Below are 23,580 nucleotides of genomic sequence, written 5' to 3' on the forward strand. Positions count from 1 at the left end.
CCTATTGTAAAATACAACAATTTGTGATCAATGCTATGCATTTTCCCACTTTTAGCATATTATCTTTGCATGGGATAGAGTTCTCATCCTTCAGGTACATAGGGCTTTAGGGGAAAACTAATGTGGAAGCCAGGATAAGATTCTGGTTGTAATTATCATTGTAATTGCCTGCCATAAGTACATCTTGCAAGTTTGCACAATATTAGTTCCAAAGCTGTGATCTGACCATTGGAACACAGGCTCACTTTTTTATTTCTCCCAGCCAGTTGGTTAACTTCACAGTTTGGAGATTTTCCATCAGATAAGTCCTTTGCAATGGTTAGCGCCATGCTAATTACAGCGCCAGTGACCCGGGTTCTAATCTGGATCTGTCTGTAAGGAGCTTGTACGTTCTCCCCATGTTTGTGGTGTGGGCTTCCTCCTGGTGCTCCGGCTTCCTTCCACTCTTCAAAACATACAGGGGTTGTAAGTTAATTGGGCTGCATGGGCTCGTGGGCCAGAAGGGCCTGTTTCCATGCTGCATGTCTGAATTATATTTTAAAAATTATAAAAATGCAATGATTTTTCTTGTAATGAAAAATGTCAATCTTGAAAATAAAAATCTGGAACATAGGTGCGGATGCTGTTCACACGTTGGTTACCATTTCCTTCCTATGGATACTGCTTGACCTACTTAGTTTCTCCAGCACATTTATTATCAGTGGACCCCCCCCCCCCAGCATCTACAGACTTTCTTGTTTTTCTTTTTAGAATTAAGTTCTTTGCTGTATTAACAATGGGCCACAAACGCCAAACTTACTTTGGGAATCTTAACCATCTGTATCAGACTGTCAGGCAGAAGGTCAGATCTTTAAATACGTAAATATGGTAAACAGGGCAAGAGTCATAAATGTAGATGTTTGAACCTAACACCTCTGGCACACTAACTGTCTTTTTAGACTCTTGTAATAGTAAATGATATTGAATTTACAGTCACAAGCAGTTCCCTTTTGGATTCTGAGGTGCATGAAACTGCATTAGGTTCACCATTCATTTTGACTTCAAAGTTCTAACTGAAAATGTGAGACATAGATATTTGTAGGTTGTGTTTTCTTTTTTAAATCGTTAAGTAATTTTGAAAACAATGAACCCAACAAAATACAATTTAGGTGTGATCAAGCACTGTGAAGCCATTATAGCATCAGGACAGGTAGAAACTGCATAGGTGATGTTAAATAGAGTAGTCTCTCCAGATTTCTAGCCATTTACAACAATTTACCAACAAAAGCAATTTGCAAAAAAACTATACTAGAATAGATCAATTCTTAAAATAGATTCATTATGTAGAAGAATTAAAGTGGTGCAAGTATTTGATAGCAGAAATTATTTTAGGATCAATGTGCAACATTTTACTGCAGCTGCGATCTTGTACTCAATGCAGGTAAATGTTACCGTGCTTCCAATCTGCTCGTAACACTGCGCGTAACGGGGACATTAGTGTGATCCCTGAAACCCTAGATTGATCTCCTAAAGAAGTCCAGTTTCAATGAATGAACTCAAAGAGTTCACTGAAATTATTTCCCATCTACTGTCGTGAATTCTCCTCGTCCTAACCCGGAGAAGTAGCATATAAAGGAAATAGTTTCATGTGGTTCACAAATACAAAAAAAAAAGACAAGCACTAACGCAATTAGAGTGATAATCGCACTTCAGTAAATATACCTTCACATACTCTGGTTTCTTCATTCAAATAGAAACCACGTGGACATTCACAGTGGAAGCTACCAAATGTGTTGACACAGGTTCCTTCTTGACAGAGTCCAGGTAATTCTTTACATTCATCAATATCTGCAGAAAATGAAGATATAACATAATGCAATATTCACACAAGGTAACATTCTAAATTGAATTGATAAAAAGTCATAAAAAGTTTACCCTCCAATATAACTGTGATTGGGTTGGGTCTAAAGCCTTCTCCGCCAGGACAAAGAGTTTTATATTCAGCTGCCAAAAATAAAAGTTATCTGTTATTAATGAATTGTCATTAACGCCAAATGTTAACTTTAAACTCTGCGTAATGTTTAAAGTTTTAAATTCACAAAATTCTTTACAGTAAGAATATATCATATAATTTAAATTCTGGTATTTTAAGCATTAAAGTATTATCGTCAAGCACAGAACGACGAGGTTAATTCAGTTAGGCACTATTTTTAAAACTTATTTTGCATCTCCCAAATACTTTAATTTGGACTATGTATTCCAGATCATTCTGGCCACAGAATCCCAAACTAAAGTTCTCCGAGCATACGGAGGGAGTATGAGAGTTAGAGGATGCAAAATGTTTTGATAGATCTCATTCTGTTAGGAACAGCAAGGTTTATCTCCAGTGTCAGTATGAAATCCATCCATCATTCAACATCAAGGAAATTGATTACCTGGTTATTAGTACATTCTCATCACAGGCAGTAACTTAATAATAACCAGGGTAATATATCTGCTGCCATATTTCCTATATCTGAGCAGGGTCTCATTGGGATGAGGTCATGAAAGAACTAAGTAAATGCAATGTATTAGACGTATTCCTTTATTTGCTCTGTTCGCTCTTGTAACCAATATATATTATCGTTTAAAAACATTAAAACAATTTTGTCACAGATCATAAGTACAGTATATATGAAATGTAAAGTAAAATGTTAATATTTTCAGATGTATTTGGAGTCCTTCATGCATAACATAGAAACAGGCCATTGGGCCATCATGTCCAAGCCAACTCTCAGGTACCCATAGCTTTCCACATTTTGGCAATTCAAGTGTTCATCAAAATATTTCCAAAATCTTGTGAAAGCATCTGCCTCCATCAGCATTTTAGGCAGATTTAAACCATCCTCTACGAGTCGAGGTGAAAAGGTATTTGTATTTCCTCAGATCCCTTCCGAACCTCTTTTGCCTTACCCAGAGCCTATGGTATCTAGCTTATGGTTCTTTGTTTTGGAAGAAGGTTTCCTGGCATTCACCTTAATAATACACTTCATAATTTTGCATATTACTACCAGATTAACCCCTCGGCCTCCTTCACTTCCTCTGCATCCTTTCCAGCTAATTACGTCCATCCTGTAGTACGGCAAGTTGAATTGCACTCGATATGAAAATGTCACCTGATACTTTATCATAAATTGCCCATCGCCTCTCTGTCTAGGAAAGGCAAGTATCCTGCAAGTCATCTTCATATAATAAGAGCCAGGAGAAGGCCATCGAGCCTGCTCAGCTATTTAAGATTATGGTTGATCCGACTGTCGATTCAGCTCCACCTACCTGCCTTTTCCCTCTGTCTTAATTCCCCTACTAAGCAAAAATATATCTAAATGTGTCTTAATAAAGCAACCTTAATTGCTTCCTTGGACAGACAATTCGATGGATTCACTACACTCTGGGAAATGCAGATCCTACTCATCTCTGCATCAATTTACTCTCCCAAACCCTGAGGCCTAGAATGGAATCTACCCGGTGAGCCTTCTCTGCACTGCCAGCAAAGCCTTCCACAAATAGGAGAACAGAACTGCAGTACTCCAGGTGTGGTTTCACCAGTACCCTGTACAGTGCAGCAGAACCTCCCTGCTCTAGTGACCCCCCTGCTCAATCCCTCTAGCAATGATGACCAACATTAACCATCTTTATCCACTCTGTTGTCACCTTTATGGATCTCGAGGTTTGTACACTGATATCTGTTGTTCTGCAATATGTGATAGGGGCTCTACCATTGATTGTGCATGTTCTATCCTTATTAGTCATTCCAAAGTGCATCACCTCAGACTTAAAGGGGGTGAAACAGGAAAGTTTGCAGACACCGTGTTTATAGTAAAAACACAAGAATGCTGGCAGACCTCAGCAGACTTAAAGGGATTCAATTCCGCGTTATTGCTCTGTCCTTATAAACCAGTGGTTGTCAACCTGTTTTTACCAATCGCATACCATTTTAAGTAATCTCTGATTAACCATAGATGCTCTGTGGTTAATAAGGGATTACTTAAAGTGGTATGTGAGTGGGAAAAAAAGGTTGACAATCACTGGTTATTGACTGATCAATATTATTTTTCTCACTTTCAAATATTTCATTAACACAGCAGCATGGTCGACTTTTAATTTTTATTCTGAAAACAAAATGACCATTATGCTGGGTTCCTTAAGCTCGTCATTTAGATTTGGAAATAAAATTAATTCTATGTTTTTCAATCACACAGGAATTTATTTTTTAATTTCTTGGCTATATTATGAAAACTTAAAACAGAATAGTTGAAACAGAAATGATTGTAAATAAACTGATCTCAATAATATTAAATACAGGAGGAGTCACATGATGAAGTAGTGGCCGGTTGGGAAAACCAGCCCTCTCCAGGAAAATAGGAAAAAAGTTAGGAAAAAGCAAAGCATAACAAAAATAAAATATAAGAAATAGAATATAAATATACAGCGAAGAGAAAGAAGGTGGCTTCCAAGAAGCAGAAAGTAAAAACAACTGGAAAAAAAAAGTAGAAAAGTCGCCGGAGAAGAAAGAAGGCCTTACCTGCAAGAAGGAACAGGGCGCTGCGGTGGCGAGGAGCACCCAACCCTCGAGGTTAGTGCCTGCCCTGCGGAGTTGCGACTCACTAGCTGGTGGACTACAAAAATGGCTCTCGGAGCCAAACAAAAGTGCGTAACTGCACAATCAAAGGAGAAAGAGGACACCCGCAGGAGGGGGGCTCAGCAGAGGAGTGGGCTGCCACAGAACGAACAGCTGAGGGACGCCCGACACCAGGGCACTCAGCTGGAGGATGAGGAAGGCAGCAGAAGAGGAAGCGATGAAACAGACATGGGAGATAGCTGGAGGGATGACCGACAAGAAGATCAACGTCAAGAAGCACAACAGAAGAGAAGCCCAGGGGGGGAGGACCCAGCAACAGGAGACCCAGCAAGAAGAGGCCCGACAAAGAGATACAAGCAGCTCATCAGGAAAAACAGAAGAGACAAAGACACAAAAAAGAGAAGAAGACACAAACACAGGTACAGACACAAAGAAGAAGACCAAGATCTTCACAGAGAAATAGAAGGTAAAACTGATGGTCAAAGAGAAATAAAAGGTAAAACTGATGAACAGAATATAGATGAAGTTTTTTTTGAAGAACAAATGAGATCACTAAAAGAATGGTTGTCATTAGAATTTAGTGCAATTAAAAGGAAAATGAAAAGAGCAGAAGATAAAATGCAAAGGTTAGAACTGGTAATGACAGAAATAGGGAAAAGAGTAGAGAATGTGGAAGAGCGGGAAACGGCTATAGAAATGGAAGTAAACGACTTAAGAGAAAAATTGGAAGAAAGTGACAAAAAAATTAAAGAGACAAGAGTTGTTATCTCAGAAAATTGATATGTTGGAAAATTATAGTAGGCGAAACAACATAAAAATAGTGGACCTGAAGGAGGGTGAAGAAGGCACAGACATGAAGGAATTTATAAAAGGATGGATCCCGAAGGTCCTGGGAACGACAGAAATGCAGGAAGAAATGGAAATAGAAAGGGCTCACAGAGCATTAGCTCCGAAACCACAGGCACGTCAAAAGCCAAGATCCATCTTAGTAAAGTTTTTGAGATACACGACAAGAGAAAATATACTGGAACGGGCAAGGAATAAAGTTAGAGAAGATAATAAACCATTGGAATACAAGGGTCAAAAAATATTTTTATTACCCAGACATAAGTTTTGAACTCTTAAAGAGGAGGAAGGAGTTTAATATAGTGAAACCGATTTTATGGAAAAAAGGTTACAAATTCATGTTAAGACATCCAGCTGTGCTTAAAATATTTATACCCGGGCAGCAAAACAGATTGTTCTCAGATCCAGAGAAAGCGCACGAATTCGCAGAATGTTTGCAGGACAGGAGAAGAGATGTAACAAGAATGAAGAACGGCGATAAAGTATTTATAAAGATATAAAAACAATATGTGTAAAGAACTAAAGAGGGAAAAGAGAAGGGAAGGAAGGTGGAAAAAAAGAGAAAGCTTTGTTCTATGTGTTTAAAAAAAAGTGTTTTCTGGAGAGGGCTGGGTAGAGGGGGAATAACCGTCACTGCTAAATCAGTTGACGCTGCGAACAAGATCGCAATCCAAATGAAAAGGGGAGTTGCGGTTGCCCGGCAAGGGGTATGGGGCAATCCAGAGGGGGGGGGGGAACTTTTGGGGTTAAGGTATTAGTGGATGTGGGAACTGTGGGGGTACTTTATGCCTTAAATGTATTGTCGTACATTAAGTGTAATAAGAGAAAACTAAGAGACGAAAATGGGGAAAAGGGGGATGGAGGTGGCGAAGAGGTGGAAAAGAGGTGTACGCAAGATAAAAGATGGCCATGACTAAAAAACATTAATGGAATACATAACCAAATTAAAAGGGAGAGGCTACTAAATTTTATTGAAGAAGGAAAAAAATAGGTATAGCATTTGTGCAGGAAACACATCTAACTGAAGCAGAACATAACAAAGAGAGACTGGGTAGGACACGTAACGGCAGCATCCTATAATTCAAAAGCTCGAGGTGTAGCCATACTAGGTAACAAAAATGTACCAATCAAAATAGAGGAGGAAATAATAGATCCAGCAGGGAGGTATGCAATGATAAAGTGTTAGATATACTCAGAATTTTGGAATTTGCTCAATATATATGCGCCTAACGAGGAGGATCAAAAGTTTATGCAGGATATTTTTTTGAAGATTGCAGACACACAAGGAAATATTGATAGGAGGGGATTTTAACCTTAATTTGGACCCAATGTTGCATAAAACTGGACAAAAGACAAGTAAATAGAATAAAGTAGCCAAATATATGATTAAATCAATGCAGGAAATGAAACTTATGGATATATGGAGGAGGCAACAGCCAAGAGAGAAGGAATTTTCATATTCGAGTAAGCACAAAACTTACTCAAGGATTGATATGTTTTTGTTGTCAGCCCATATTCAAGGTAGTGTTAGGAAAACTGTGTATAAAGCTAGACAACTATCAGATCATTCATCCCTGTTATTAGCAATAGAACTGGAGGACATCCCACTAAGAACATATAGATGGAGGTTAAACTCCATGCTACTTAAAAGACAGGAATTTAGGGGGTTTATTGAATGACAAATTAAAACATATTTTGAAATAAACACAGGATCAATGAAAGACAAATTTATATTATGGGACGCAATGAAAGCCTTCATTAGAGGGCAGATAATAAGTTATGTGACTAAGAAGAAAAAGGATAACAATCGGGAAATAGAGCAGTTGGAAAGGGAGATAGTAAGTACAGAAAAGGAATTAATAAAAAGGGATGATATAACGAAAAGGAGAGAACTGTCGGACAAAAAAAATAAAATACGAAACATTACAAACGTATAAGGTGGGAAAGAACATAATGAAAACAAAGCAAAAGTAATATCAACTGGGAGAAAAAACACATAAAATATTAGCCTGGCAACTTAAAACAGAACAAGCTAAAAGAACGATACTGGCATCAAGGAAAAAGGACAAACAAATTACATATAATCCAAGAGAGATTAATGAAAATTTTAAGGAATTTTATGAACAATTGTATCAAACTGAGAACAAGGGGAAAGATGATAAAATAGAGGAATTTTTAGCTAAATTGAACTGCCGAAATTGTAAGAGGAACAAAACAAACTAATAGTATCATTTGAAATAGAGGAAGTACAGGATATATTAAAAAAGCTGACGAACAATAAAACTCCAGGAGAGGATGGATTTCCAATAGAATTTTATAAAACATTTAAAGAGTTATTAATTCCTTCTCTCCTGGAAGTAATGAACCAGATAGAAGAAACACAAAACTTGCCAGATTCATGTAAGACTGTGTATATTTAAGAGGGAAATGTTTGTATGTATTTTGGTTGATATGGTTCACAGTGTGAAAAATAAAACAAAAATTTAAAAAATGGGATCCAACATTATCAGATAGATGTTTTCGCTGTAAGAGGGAAATGGGAACAACATTACATGCAACTTGGGCATGTACGAAAGTGAAAACGTTTTGGGAAGAACTAAATCAGATACTAAATAAAATTACAAAAATTAACATACCAAAAAAACCAGAGATATTGCTTTTAAGTAACATAAGAAGTAGAGAATTAGGCCTGAAATTGGATAAAGTGCAAAAAAATGCATTATGATAGCCTTAGCGATAGCAAAAAAAAATGTATAATGGAAAATGGAAGAGAGCCTGAGTAGACTGCAATGGTACATGGAAATGAATAAATGTATTCCATTGGAAAAAATAACATATAATTTAAAAAATAAAGTCACAATTTGGGAACCGTGCATGGAACATAGGAGAGGGCTTGCCTACGACCTCCATCCCCTAGAATGATAAGAAGACAAAACGACTCGATCCAGTGTGTAATGATGCATTTTTCTCATTTATTTTCCTGTGTGCGAAGATATGGTTTTATGGTATTGCATATGTTGGAATATTTATGGGTTTTGGAGGGGGGAGGGGGTAGAGGGGAGGGAAAGGGGAAAAAAGGGGAGAAAAGACCACCATGTAAATTCAATGAGAAACATTTGTACATATCTTGGTTGACATGGTTCACAGTGTGAAAAAAAAGTCATTAAAAAAAAACTGTTGTACGACTGATTTTATTCCTTAAAACAGTGGATAGAGAGTGTTGAAAGACCCTCTGTGAATACTCACATGAATTGAGAGGGGGGCAGAGCTCGCATGGAAAACCCCAGGCTCGACCCAAGGAGCAGCAGCAAGATGCTCTTGAAACTCCTACTCCAATCTCACTGTTGCAAGAAAGGGTGTTGTCTCCGCGCAATAGAAATTCCAAGAAGCACTTGCCCAAGCGAGGATCTGTGTAGGAAAAGATATCATTATGCGACCGATAATATTGACTGGCTCTTCTAAAGAATGCACCTTTGAAACACATTCTGCTAGATCTCGGCGGACATTTCCACGGAAAAGTGTGGTCAATATTGATAACTGTGTGACTGGAAGAATCTGCTTTGACTGTGTTTTTTTTTGAAGAGAGACGCAGAAAGAGATCTAGTTGTGAGCAAAACCTTGTTTGATATATTCCACGAAAATAAAGAACAACTGCAATTTGATTGAACATAGTCAGATATGAATTTTACATCAAAATTGCATACATTTGGAACTGGAAATATATTGACAAAATAACTAACACCCTTAGCTTTTCTTTTGAAATCTGGTTCACCCTTACATGGACTACTCTGCAAAAATAATTTATGACGTCTGATGTAGCGACTGATTCTAATGTACGGAATCAATGCACGCTACTCTTAAATAAGTATTCACTTATTCTTCTCAGCATCAGCTCAAGAGTCCAGGTATCCTGCATTAAGTAACTCAACTCCTGATACCCCCAAAAGAGGTACTCCTGATACCACCTGCAAGGCCAAATTTAGAAGACGTGTTTGGATTAAAAAAAAGGTTCCAACAAAATTCAAGAAGTCAGGACAAAGTAGCTCACTTGATTGGCATCACATCCAGCACCCTAATTACCCTCCACCACCAACCCACAGTAGCTACATCTACAAAATGCACTACTGTAATTCAGCTTTAATATTCTGAAGGCATCTCTGAAACCAAAGTTTCACCACCCAAAATGACAAGGACAGCCGATGCATGGAACCATCAGCATCTACAGGTTCCCCCTGAAGTCACACGCTGTCTTGATCTGGAAGTAAATTCTTAATCGTTGGGTCTCAACCAGTGGTTCTCAACCTTTTACTTTCCACTCACATACCACTTTAAGAATTCCCTATGCATAGGTGCTCTGTGATTAGTAAGGGATTGATTACTAATGTGGGTGGAAAGAAAAGTTTGTAAACCACCGTTTTAATCGTCCCTCATTGACTCGTTATGTGCACGGTTTCAGAACTCCAAAGGAAATGGGCCAATGACAATTTTTCTCCAGCAAAATATTTCAGTAACAATTGGTCTAGAGCAGTGATTCTCAACCTTCCCTTCCCACTCGCATACCACTTTAAACAATCCCTTCCTAATCACAGAGTACCGATGGCCTAGGGATTACTTAAGGTGGTATGTGAGTGGAAAGAGAAAGGTTGAGAACCACTGGTCTAAACCATGAATCTTTCCATTTGCATTGGCGAGCACCTTTGTCAGTAGTGGTAGCAATTAAAGAAGATGGCTGGCTTACTGCAGGCATCTTTTCAAGGGGAAATGTGGATGGGTCATAAATTCTGGCATTGATTTGCAGATTCCAAAAATGAATGAAAAGAAAATGTTATTTCATTCTGTATTGCTCCAAAATTCACTATCAGGGAATGTATGTGCATGGTCTGGGTGTAATACTCTTTCACAGGCTTTTTCAGCATGGGGGCGTCACCCTGTTTAATATATCATGTTGCCTTCAACATTGGATACATTCTTCAAACAGAATTCAACTCACATCCAAGAACAATTTTTGTCAGGTCAGATAATTTTCCCTTGCTTAGTATCTCTGGATTAATGCTGGACTATCACCAGAACTGTTCAGAGCAGCCAATTGATAAAATAACTGTAACGTACCGACACATCCCACACCAGTTGGGTTCAGTTCAAATTCAGATGGACAGTTGCAGACGTAGCTTCCAGGGGTGTTAACACAAATTCCATTGATACAATTAACGGGATCTGCACATTCATTTACATCTGTAATATATTTCAAGAATATTGTAAACTTTTTTTTCTGTCCATGCATGCCTGAGGTAATATTTGAAACTTTTATGAGCAATTTAGTCCCAATATCTTAGAAATAATGATGACATTTTCAAATTGAAAGCAATATTTTACCTGTGCAGTTGCCGCCACTCCTGTCCAGCTCATAACCTAAATCACATTCACATCTGAAGAGTCCGGGAAGATTTTGACATCTTCCAAACACACAGATGTCAGAGAATGAGCATTCGTCAATATCTGGAACGAAGATCACAAGGAATTAATTGAAAAGAATTGCTTGAAGTCTTATTTGCTTTAAAGATATCCTTTTATAATTAAAAACTTGAGCTATAAGATATACTGTAAAACTTTCAACTTATAGGCAGGGAGAATACTACATCATACAAAACTAGAGAAGAGTGAAGGAAGTCACTGTTACAGATAGGAAGATGATACATACCTTGACATGCTCTGCCATCTGGAGATGGTGTGAAGCCCATGTCACATTCACAACGGTAACCTCCAGGTGCATTTAAGCAATGGCCGTTCTCACAAAAGTGCACGTTTTCAGCGCACTCGTCGATATCTGTCGGAGAAAAGGAGAAATAAAGAAGAACAGAATGGTGTGAAAAATGGATTTATTTTATTCTGACATGATGGAATGAGGAAAAAAAAAAACTAAGCACAAAAGAATTGATGACACTTTTTGGCCATACATTAAGGTAATTAGAAGCAGTTCCATGCACGTTCATCTTAAATCGCTTCAACCTCCTTGGCCTGGCAATAGTGCAAATTCAAATTTCCTGTGTATGTCGCCATTCCACAGCAAAGCAACTGGTTTCATCAGTAATCTACAAAAGCTCTGAGTGCTGTTATAACATATTTTCTGTTCTTACTTCAGCCACAGAACTTTTTACGTGTTCAGGAAGCAGTCTATCAAGAATAAGAAATCTTTCCAATTTTATCCTTGCTATTGGAAGCATGAGACGATTTTTGGCATTCCAGATTAGTTGATTCAGTATACTATGAACCAAGGCTAATGGAGGGAGAAATCCTCACTACATTGACAGGCTTTGGAAAGGGAAAGAAGAGGACATTGTCTGGATTAAAGAGTATGAGCAATAAGGAGAAGTTGGCCAAACTTGGGTTGTTCTCTCTGGAGCTCTGGAGGCTGAGGGGACACCTGATAGAAGTCTACGAAATTACGAGAGGCATTGATAGGGTAGACATTCACTTTTTATCAGGGTAAAGATGTTTTACTAAGAGAGTGGAGGGTTCCTGGAACGGGCTGCCAGAAGTAGTGGTGGAAGCTAATACAATAGCAGTGCTTAAGAAGCTTCCAGGCAGACACACAACTCTGTAGGGAGTAGAGGGATGCAGATCACGTGCAAATAGCAGAGCTTTCGTTTAATTTGAGCATCATATTTGGCACAAGGGCTGTTCCTGTGCCGTATTGTCTCTGCCCTAGTTCTATATCCTGCGGAACTATAGACTTGGTGCTGGAAGAAATGATTGGCTTGGATAACATTTTTCTGGCCAATGTAACACAATTCACTGGAGGAATACAAAGATCATAAGTGATATTTTCAAAAGCTAAAGGTACCCTCGAGCCGCGTTTTCAAATGGCATCCAAAAGGTTTCTATACATTTTCAGAATCAATTATTTCTGAGGGCGAGAACTTTAAAGATAATAATGAAAGTAAATAGGATTTCTGAAACATTCTTAATCAAATAATTTTCTATATGGTTTGAAGTGAAGAGGTTGACCAATAACCCTGATTATGAACAGTAAATAAGACCTCGAAGGTTGGCGGGGTGGAAACCTACACTAATTAGACCTGAAATTGCTGGAAACATTTACATTTGTATTGTTAACTTTAGTGGGGCTGAAAATTTATAACCAACAGAACACCACCTGCTTTTGTGCCTACATACATCCCTAACCCGCAATCTTATCCACCCTGACCATGCTATCCCGCTGAATTTAATCTGCGTAAACTGCAACTCATCTAGAACTGCAGCCCAACTGTGTTTTACTGCTCAAATGTTGTTCTTTTGTCTAACCCAACAATAGTTCAAATTAATATTCCTGGTACAAGTCCTGAAACTGTCAAACTTTTCATTCCTCTGCAATCTCCCATCTGTGTGGTTTTATTATTTTAGCATTTTAAGGTCCAATTTTGGTCACAAAAAATTAATTAAGCATATTTTAACTGTTCAGCTTGTTACCTTTCCTAATCCTTGATCACATCTGCATTAACTCCTTTTAACAGTCCTAACATTACTATTCAGTTTCACCTTGGTGAATTTCTTTAGACAAATCAAGCTGGAAGTCAATCTGTGGCCATCCCAGAGACTTTGCTGTGAGTCAGGACTGGCAGCTCAATGTTTCTGTGGTTTTGACGGGATAGAAATGGAGGTAAAAGTGGTGGAGTGTAATCACACAGCTGTACTCAGATAAATGGTGGGTTCATCTACTGAAGCAATATGGGTAGAGATAAAAAAATAAGAAAGGTGCAATCACTCTGACAGGGATATACTACAGCCCTCCCAATAGCCACCGAAAGATTGATGAAGATCTGCAGAGAGATCATAGAAAGATGTAAAAGTGCAAGGGCTTTTGGAGTGGCAGTCTTTAATTTCTGCCATGTGAACTGGGCTGTCCTTTATGTGATAGGCTCACATGGATCAGAATTTATTCAGGGCAGTCAGAAGCATTTCTTGAAGCAAGGTAAAGCACCCAAGATCTTGGATTAGGGTTTCGGGAGAGAGTATTTTGGGTTCACAATTCCCTAGGCTTTACAATAGTCATTGTGGTGGTACACCGCCGGCCTACTGCAGGGGGCAGCCTCTGTACCTGCAGGAGTGTACCGCCGGCCTACTGCAGGGGGCAGCCTCTGTACCTGCAGGAGTGTACCGCCGGCCTACTGCAGGGGGCAGCCTCTGTACCTGCAGGAGTGTACCACCGGTCTACTGCAGGGGGCAACCTCTGTACCTGCAGGAGTGTACCACCGGTCTACTGCAGGGGGCAACCTCTGTACCTGCAGGAGTGTACCACCGGTCTACTGCAGGGGGCAACCTCTGTACCTGCAGGAGTGTACCACCGGTCTACTGCAGGGGGAAACCTCTGTACCTGCAGGAGTGTACCACCAGCCTACTGCAGGGGGCAACCTCTGTACCTGCAGGAGTGTACCGGCGGCCTACTGCAGGGGGCAACCTCTGTACCTGCAGGAGTGCACCGCCGGTCTACTGCAGGGGGCAACCTCTGTACCTGCAGGAGTGTACCACCGGTCTACTGCAGGGGGCAACCTCTGTACCTGCAGGAGTGTACCACCGGTCTACTGCAGGGGGCAACCTCTGTACCTGCAGGAGTTTACCACCGGTCTACTGCAGGGGGCAACCTCTGTACCTGCAGGAGTGTACCACCAGCCTACTGCAGGGGGCAACCTCTGTACCTGCAGGAGTGTACCGGCGGCCTACTGCAGGGGGCAACCTCTGTACCTGCAGGAGTGTACCGGCGGCCTACTGCAGGGGGCAACCTCTGTACTTGCAGGAGTGCACCGCCGGTCTACTGCAGGGGGCAACCTCTGTACCTGCAGGAGTGTACCACCGGTCTACTGCAGGGGGCAACCTCTGTACCTGCAGGAGTGTACCACCGGCCTACTGCAGGGGGCAACCTCTGTACCTGCAGGAGTGTAAGGGGACAGGACAACACCTGGCCGGCTGTCATTCAGTCGGTCTGAAGGGATCAACCCCCACCTGGTGGGGTGTCAATCATCCTCCGGGATATAAGCCTGCGCCAGCCTCCTGAGGCCTCACTCAGAGTTGCTGCAGCCACAGCCAGCCTGGCTCTGTGGAAGTCTTTGTCGATTAAAGCCTGTTGTACAGTCTTTACCTTGTGTGTGTCTGATTCTGGCTAACAGTGCACCACAGTCATGGACAAGAATAACTGACTGTGGTGTACATAATAATCATGTCAACATGATGGAGTGATTAAATGGCTTTAATGACCAAAAACCTGAGCATTAATGACACAGTTTCCGGGGGCAAGTCTGGGCGCAGCAGCCTTTATTGGGAAATCCGGGGAGGAGCCAAGGGAGGGGTTAGGGAAAGTCAGGTAGGTTTGGACTGGCCAGTCCATATATCCTCTATACAAATGCCTTTCACCACACTGACCTCATGAAAAAAATGCTACATTGGAGTAGGGCAAATTATGACATTTTCAGACAGATTCTACGCATTAATTGGGAGCAGGCATTTTTAAGCAAATTCTCAACGAGCATATAGGAATTGTTCAAAAACCAGCTAATTGGAGTCTAAGGAGGATCAGAGAACCTTGGATGACAAGAGAGGTGATGAATGTAATAAAAAGCAGAAAGCATTTGCAAGGTTTAGGATGCTAAAATTGGACAGGCTCCAGGAGGACACAAGGATTGCAAGAAATGGCACAAGCAGGAAGTTATGAAGGTCAAAAGGGGCAGGATTAAATATAATTCCAAGGCATTTAAGGACAATATCACTCAAGGACAAAGAAGGAAATGTATGTTTAGAGTCAAAGGAAGTGAATGCTTCACACTGGTATTTACCAAGGAGAAGGACATGGAGGATATCCATCGACATGGAGGATATTGATAGGAAAAAGTGTGTGAAGGATGCTAACTTTATTAGGGAATTTTGAGATCATGAAATTGGCGGTGCTGGGCCATCTTAAAAACATTAGATGGAACAAGTTCCTGGGGTGTGATTGGATGTCAAGGGTCCCCACACTTTATAGACTATGAACCAAGGCTAATGGAGGGAGAAATCCTCACTACATTAAAAAAAATACATTGTCAGGCTTTGGAAAGGGAAAGAAGAGGACATTGTCTGGATTAAAGAGTATGAGCAATAAGGAGAAGTTGGCCAAACTTGGGTTGTTCTCTCTGGAGCTCTGGAGGCTGAGGGGACACCCGATAGAAGTCTACGAAATTACGAGAGGCATTGATAGGGTAGACATTCACTAACAGTGCACCACAGTGTACAGTCTTTACCTTGTGTGTGTCTGATTCTGGCTAACAGTGCACCACAGTCATGGACAAGAATAACTGACTGTGGTGTACATAATAATCATGTCGACATGATGGAGTGATTAAACGGCTTTAATGACCAAAAATCTGAGCATTAATGACACAGGTTCCGGGGGCAAGTCTGGGCGCACCAGCCTTTATTGGGAAATCCGGGGAGGAGCCAAGGGAAGGGTTAGGGAAAGTCAGGTAGGTTTGGACTGGCCAGTCCATACATCAGGGACTCTGTGGCCCCTTATCGACCTCCAGGCATGGAATCCCAGCACTGGACAAGGAGGGGTGGGGGCTGGATGGCTGAACAGGAGGCTGTAGGGAGGGGGGTGCTGGAGTACTGTATGGGGGGAGGGGAGGGATATTGACAACTTTGGAGACCCCCTAACCCAGTTATTGAAAGAGGCAAGTGAGGAGATTGCTGGGGCCTTGATGAAGATCTTTGTATCCTCACTACCAAAAGGCAAGGATAGGGTAGACAATCAATCTTTTTCCCAGGGTAAAAATCTCACATACTTGAGCTGAAGGGAAGTGGTGGGGGAGGGGGGGGTGGAATGCTGCCGTCAGAGAACAGCAGCAATCATCAAGGATATACATCACCCGGCACACGCTCTGTTCTCGCCATCAGAAAAGAGGTATCAGTGCAACAAGACTCACACCAAACAGCTCCAATATCAGACTCCTCAACGATAAACTCAATTAGAGACTAATTTAAGGACTCTTACTTATGCACTTTATTGATTTTCTTTTTGTTCTCTCTGAATTGCAGTCAGTTTGTTTACATTCGTTATCTGTTTACAGCTCTTTGTTTACATGTTTACGTTGTGTGTAGCTTTTTTTGTACTATCAGTAAGTGGTGGTTCTGCCGCACCCATAGAAAAAAAAGAATCTCAGGGTTGTATGTGATTTCATGTATGTACTCTCTCTGAAGAGTAAATGCAAAGGAGACGTGTAGGGGATATGTTTTACATAGAGAGGTAGATGCCTGAAATGGATTGCCAGATAGAAGGAAATACAATAGTAGTGTTTAAGAGGCTTCTAGATAGACAGGTCACATGACCCTCCATACATGAAAATGCAGGGAATCGAAGGATATATATCATGTATAAGTAGCAGAGTTTTGTTAATTAGGGAATAGTGTTCAGCGCTGACATATTGGTCATAGGGCCTGTTCCTGTTCTAAGATTATGTAGAACTGAGGATGAATAACAACCTTCATTTATCTCGATAATGTTATCTAACAAAGTAAGACAATTTTCTAGCTCTTTAAAAGATAAACATACAAATGAATTATCATCATGAACCTTGATGCCATGCAGGATTAGTGCAATATGGAAGAGGAATTCTCTATCTTTGGACTTACCAGTGCAAAACACACCATCACCGCTGTAACCCTCTTTACATGTACATCTATAGGAGCCATCCGTGTTCATGCAATCAGCAGTTGGGCTGCACTTATGTGTTCCATTTGAGCACTCATCCACATCTGTACAAAAAAAGTAATGTATTGTTATTGCAAAAATATAATTTACAAAAATGAAATGGTCCATGACTCTGCACCATTCATTCTGACCAGCACTAATTTCACTCCAGATATATTCAATCCTATTTTAGCATTAACTGCAACATTAAACTTTGGAGGAACTTTAACTCACTTAGAATTGAGATTGAATTTCGGCCTGAAGTTTAGAATTAAGCACTAGTATTACATTCTTTGACAACTACAGAGAAATGTGATACTGCACGTCAGTTCTATAAATGATAGCAAATACAGACTGAACCTTCTTAATCTGGTGATGTCATTGCCAGACCACAGAAAATGCCGGAAAACAGAATTTGGTCCCCAAGGGAACTCACCTATGTAAACATATCAAAGGTAGAACAAAGCTTAAAACAGGAAATAATACTGTGGGGCAGCACAGTTAGCGTAGCGGTTAGAGCAACACCTTTACAGCACCAGATATTGGGACATTAGTATAAACTCCTTACAGCCAATGTGGAACTCGAACCCTGGTTCCGATCACGGCAGATTCAACCTTTGCAGCGCCAGCAATCAGGACCAGGGTTCGAGCCTCGCGCTGGCTGTAAGGAGTTTGTACTAATGTCCCAATTGTTGGCGCCGTAAAGGTTGAATCTACCCCCATTAGTACAAACTCCTTACAGACAGCGCAGGGCTCGAAGCTCGGCCCTGATTGTGACAGATTCAACCTTTACAGCGCCAGTGATTGGGACCGGGGTTCGAGTCGCACGCTGTAAGCAATTTGTACTAGGATTCAAAACGTGCCAGACTACGGGAGTTGCCAGACTACAGAGTGCCGGATAATGGGGTTCAATCTGTATATATTTTAAAAGAAAAATGGCTAACCACTCTCTGCAGAGAAATTTTCAATGTGAAATATGTCGCACTAAGAAATAACTATAGTCCTGCGTTTGTGTTTGTAACATTCATTGTTCCCTTCTGATTGAGGTATAATGGCTTTTATGTATGAGGCTACCCTTGAAACATTCTGCAGTGTGGATTGTTGAGGGTCATGTGAATTCTCCGTCTGGAATCTGGCGAGAGTGTGGATTGTGGAGGGTCATGTGACCTCTCTGTCTGGAACCTAGTTGGAAGCCGCATCACCTGCCAATCAAGGTTGGACTCCGCCTATCCATTAGTGTACACCTGACCACTGGCCCCTTTCACCTAGTGATTATCTGGGTTGGACCCTTCAGCCTATTGCATTACCAAGTCCATCATGTGCAGTAGCTCTCTCTCTCTGCTCTTTGGTCCTGCAATGAACCCTGCTCCACTCCAGATTGTGAATTGTGGACCATGCTGGAGGAGTCAATGGTAAGGTGTGCACCACACAGGGATCAGAGCTGTTAGATAGCATTGGAGCCGTGCCCACATTGGACAAGGAATGGTGGGTAGCATAATTATACTGTGTTTGTATAACTTTAAGCAGTGACAAGTAGCAGTAGTGTTAAGTCCGATGTGACTGATTAAACTGTGTTTTGTTAATCCTTGTTTGTTATAAGTCTGTACACAGTTCCTAGTATTGTTAGTGTTCAGTCCGATGCGGCTGGGTAGTTCTATGCTTTTAAGTCAGTACACAGTTGCAAATATCAGTAGTGTTAAGTCCAATATGACTGATTATTGTATGATTTTGGAAGTACTAGTGTGTGCTATCCCTTTTGCCATCCCCTTACGTCTGTCTTAATCAATATCCTTCCTGTGTTCAGCCTGCATCCAGACTCAATGCTCTTAGAACCCACTGAACATTTCCCTTCACACACAATACATTCAAAAACAAAATTTAAAATAACTTAGATGGCTGTTGGGAACAGAAAAAAAAAATCAAGAATATCAATTTCTTCACAAAAACATTCTTACCAGAACACTTGATTCCATTTCCAGACCAGCCATCCCCACATGCACACTTGAAGCTTCCAGGTGTATTTGTGCATATAGCATACCTGTGGCAATTATGTGCACTAATTTCACATTCATTGATATCTGAAATATAAAAACTTCCAATAAGAAAATAGAAGAAAATGTTAAGGTCACGAGTGATGTTAAAAGTGCATACATTTACCACTTAATTATAGTTTAGGTTCTAGGCCTAGGTTAGCTTTGAGTATTAAAATCTCTTAAGAAATTGTGGAACTGTTTTGTCCAGATAGAACACTTGAATGAAACAGTAATTCAGTTCATCAGGTGTATACATTTACCACTTAATTATGGTTTAGGTTCTAGGCCTAGGTTAGCTTTGAGTAATAAAATCTCTTAAGAAATTATGGAACTCTTTTGTCCAGATAGAACACTTGAATGAAACAGTACTTCAGTTCATCAGGTGCATACATTTACCACTTAATTATGGTTTAGGTTCTAGGCCTAGGTTAGCTTTGAGTAATAAAATCTCTTAAGAAATTATGGAACTCTTTTGTCCAGATAGAACACTTGAATGAAACAGTAATTCAGTTCATCAGGTGCATACATTTACCACTTAATTATGGTTTAGGTTCTAGGCCTAGGTTAGCTTTGAGTAATAAAATCTCTTAAGAAATTATGGAACTCTTTTGTCCAGATAGAACACTTGAATGAAACAGTAATTCAGTTCATCAGGTGCATACATTTACCACTTAATTATGGTTTAGGTTCTAGGCCTAGGTTAGCTTTGAGTAATAAAATCTCTTAAGAAATTATGGAACTCTTTTGTCCAGATAGAACACTTGAATGAAACAGTAATTCAGTTCATCAGGTGCAAACATTTACCACTTAATTATGGTTTAGGTTCTAGGCCTAGGTTAGCTTTGAGTAATAAAATCTCTTAAGAAATTATGGAACTCTTTTGTCCAGACATAACACTTGAATGAAACAGTACTTCAGTTCATCAGGATCAGTCAGTACATTGGTGCTGGAAAAAAAATGTTAAATGTTAGTCAAACTTTCATCGTGATAAAAGGTTCCTTTATAATAAATTAGTATCTATGTAATTTAAAATATTGATACAAAAAGTATTGGAATGAGGGGAAACAAACACATTTTAAGGTGTTTATTTAAAGCAAGGAATTGATTGTGGACTTCAGGGAGGGGAAATCAGGAGAACACGAACCAGTCCTCATCGAGGGGGTCAGCGGTGGAAAGGGTTCAGAACTTCAAGCTCCTGGGTGCCAACATCTCTGAAGATTTGTCCTGGGGCCTCCACTTTGATGCAATCTCAAAGAAGGCTCGCCAGCAGTTATAGTTTGTGAGGAATTTTGGTATGTCATCAAGGTCTCTTGCAAATTTCTACGGTGTAAGGCTAGTTGCATCACTGTCTGGTAAGGAGGTGCCAAAGAAAAAACTACAGAGTTGTGAACCAGCCAGTGCCGTCACAGGCATCAGTTTCCGTTCCATATACAAGAGGTGGTGTCTCAAGAAAGCAGGTTCTATCTTCAAGGTCCCTCACCACCCAGGCCAGTCCTCTTCTCACTGCTACCATTGGGAAAGAGGTACAGGAGCCTGAAGAGGAGCACCCCGCGGCACAAGGACAGCTTCTCCCCCTCTACCATCAGATCCCTGATGGAGAATGAATCGCACATGCTATCTTACTTTCTCTTATTTTTGCATCTTTTATTTTTAAATGCAAATTCACAGCAATATTTGCCCTGCAATTCATGACAACAAATTCTAATACTGCTATTATGAATCCAGGTATTTTGAGGTGCTAGGCTAAGAAATTCACAGCAAATATCCATCTTGGGTGGCAGTTCATCATGCCAGTAGTGTTGCAGGAGATAGCTTTCTCTCTGAGCATGAATCCATCTCTCCAGACCACATCACTGGTTGTTGCAAGTTGATTGATAACGTCTATTTCTAGCAACAAATGTCCTCCATATAAATGGTGTAGGGTCCAAGTGGTACGTCCCTTTTTATGGATACGTTGAACAATCTTTGTTTCTTTCCTAATCCTACTCCGTTACTCACCTCTTGTCCTGCTACCATTTCCTGTTCTCACCTTGGGCTAGAAAATTACATCAGTTTTACTGCCTGTTTCCACCCTTCTCTCATCTTCTCAATATCTTCACTTAACATCCCTCTGCATTTCAAAGATAAGCTTATTACCAATGATTCTTAGAAGTTGTCCAACATTCACACCTACCTTGACTATACTATTGTCTATGATTTTTCTCAATCTTATTAAATTTTTAGTCAGCGCATTTACTGTAACTGTATTACAATACCAGCAAGTCTTGTTCGAACCCACCATTGTCTGTCAGGAGTTTGTACGTTCTCCCCGTGTCCTCCAGCTTCCTCCCATGTTCCAAAGACATTGGGTGTATTTGTATGGAGCAGGCTCGTGGGCTGGAAGGACCTGCTATCATACTGTATCTCAAAATTAAAATGTAGGTTCCCTTGTCTCACTTTCCCTCCAGCAGCTTTGATGTTCAATGGATCATTTCCCGCAATTCTGACGCCTCCAATGTGATTTCACTTGCCTTTTGAGTTCCCTTCACATTGTCAAAGCCCCAATCTTTCCAAACAAAATAGTTTGTTATTAATGCATATGATTTAGCATGTTATATCTCAGGACATTGTAATTGAAGGGTACATAACCTCTCACAGAATCAGTGTTGATTAAGGTCCTTTGTTTTCTAAGTCTAGGTTTATTGTTATGTATCATACTACAGCATTTATTTATCAAAAAATTTTAAATATTAGGATCCTGTAAAGGGATTTCAAATTAAAACTACAAGGATACGTGATCAGATTTTTCTGACAGCCAAACTATCCTGGTTTTTGAAACACATTATAGTTGCATCCATGCTGTCATGCCTTCTAAAGATTTTATGCATTCCAATTAAATAAACCTTCTATGCTCAAGTGAGTATGGGCCTCATTTCTTGTATGACCAAATGCCCATCAAGGGAAAGTTTGCTATGTCATATATATATCTGTCCAAAATTAAGGAATCCAGATCTGCATATAGTATTCCAAATATGGTCATACTTTGGAAAGGCTGTGGATGTTGTCTACATGGACTTTAGTAAGGCCTTTGACAAGGTCAAAGGTCGTATGGGAGGTTAGTCAGGAAGGTTCAGACGCTTGGTATTCTTGGTGAAGTAATGAACTGGATTCGACAATGGCTGGACGGGAGAGTCGTGGTAGAAGATTGCTTCTCAGATTGGAAGTCTGTGACTAGTGGTGGGCCTCTACTATTGGACTTGGACTATTGTTGTTTGTCATCTATATCAATGATCTGGATGATATTGTAAATTGGATCAGCAAGTTTGCAGATGCCACTAAGATTGGAGGTGGTGTGAACAGTGAAGAAGATTTGCAAAGCTCGCAGAGGGATCTGGACCGGCTGGAGAAATGGGCTGAAAAATGGCAGATGGTGTTTAATGCAGAAAAGTGAGGTGTTGCATTTTGAAAGGACAAACCAAGAAAGGGCATACATGGTAAATGGTAGAGCACTGAGGAGTGTGGGAGAACAGATGAATCTGGGAATACAGGTACATAATTCCCTGAAAGTGATGTCACAGGTAGACAAGGTTGTGAAGAGAGCTTTTGGCATATTGGCCTGCATAAAGCAAAGTATTGAGTACAGGAGTTGGGATGTTATGGTAAACTTGCATAAGACATTGATGAGGCCAAATTTGGAGCATTGTGTGCAGTTTTGGTCCTAACTACAAGAAAGATATCAGTAAGATGGAAAGAGTGCAGAGAAGATTTACTAGGATGCTGCCCAGACTTCAGGGAAGGTTAAACAGGTTAGGACTTTATTCCCTGGAATACAAAAGAATGAGGGAAGATTTGATAGAGGTATTTAAAATATTGAGGGGGAGAGACAGAGTAAATGAAGATAGGCTTTTTACATTGAAGGTAGGTGAGATATAAGCCAGAGGGGATGGGGAAAAGTTTAGGGGGAACTTCTTCACACAGAGTGTGGAACAAGCTTCCAGCTGAAGTGGTGAATGCGGGCTCAATTTTAACATTTAAGGAGAATTTGGACAGGTACATGGATGGGTGAGGTATGGATAGGCTAGGCACAGTTCAGTGGGACCAGGATTTAAAAAAAAAAAAAAAAAAATGGTTTGGCACAGACTAGAAGGGCTGAGGTGGCTTGTTTCTGTGCTGTAATTGTTCTATGGTTCTAGATCACAGTTCCTTCTGAACACCAATACCTTTTAATCTCTATTAAAATAATATTGTGCTTCTGTTTTATCTACCAAAGAGGATATCCTTATTTTTTCCACATTATGGTTAATTTATCATGTCATTTAAGTAGTCTACACCCCCCAACATTCTCCGTCTACACCCCCCAACATTCTCCTCACAGCTATCAATTTTGTTTCAGCCCTCTGGATATATTACTT

At 40.3% G+C, this 23,580-nt stretch overlaps 1 protein-coding gene across 1 annotated transcript in view; it reads right to left on the reverse strand.

The window, feature by feature from the left end:
* The window catches only part of LOC138745618 (fibrillin-1-like), a 341,681-nt gene that overhangs the window by 90,794 nt on the left and 227,307 nt on the right, over positions 1 to 23,580 (reverse strand). The window contains exons 32-39 of the mRNA XM_069902837.1: positions 19,112 to 19,234; positions 17,099 to 17,221; positions 11,142 to 11,267; positions 10,817 to 10,939; positions 10,553 to 10,675; positions 8,690 to 8,851; positions 1,915 to 1,983; positions 1,702 to 1,827 (exon numbers count right to left, since the gene is read on the reverse strand). Coding sequence (XP_069758938.1) covers positions 1,702 to 1,827; positions 1,915 to 1,983; positions 8,690 to 8,851; positions 10,553 to 10,675; positions 10,817 to 10,939; positions 11,142 to 11,267; positions 17,099 to 17,221; positions 19,112 to 19,234 — 975 coding nt within the window. The remainder of the gene's footprint in view (positions 1 to 1,701; positions 1,828 to 1,914; positions 1,984 to 8,689; positions 8,852 to 10,552; positions 10,676 to 10,816; positions 10,940 to 11,141; positions 11,268 to 17,098; positions 17,222 to 19,111; positions 19,235 to 23,580) is intronic.

The sequence above is a fragment of the Narcine bancroftii genome, chromosome 11, assembly GCF_036971445.1.
Source record: "Narcine bancroftii isolate sNarBan1 chromosome 11, sNarBan1.hap1, whole genome shotgun sequence".
Taxonomy (NCBI): Eukaryota; Metazoa; Chordata; class Chondrichthyes; order Torpediniformes; family Narcinidae; genus Narcine; species Narcine bancroftii.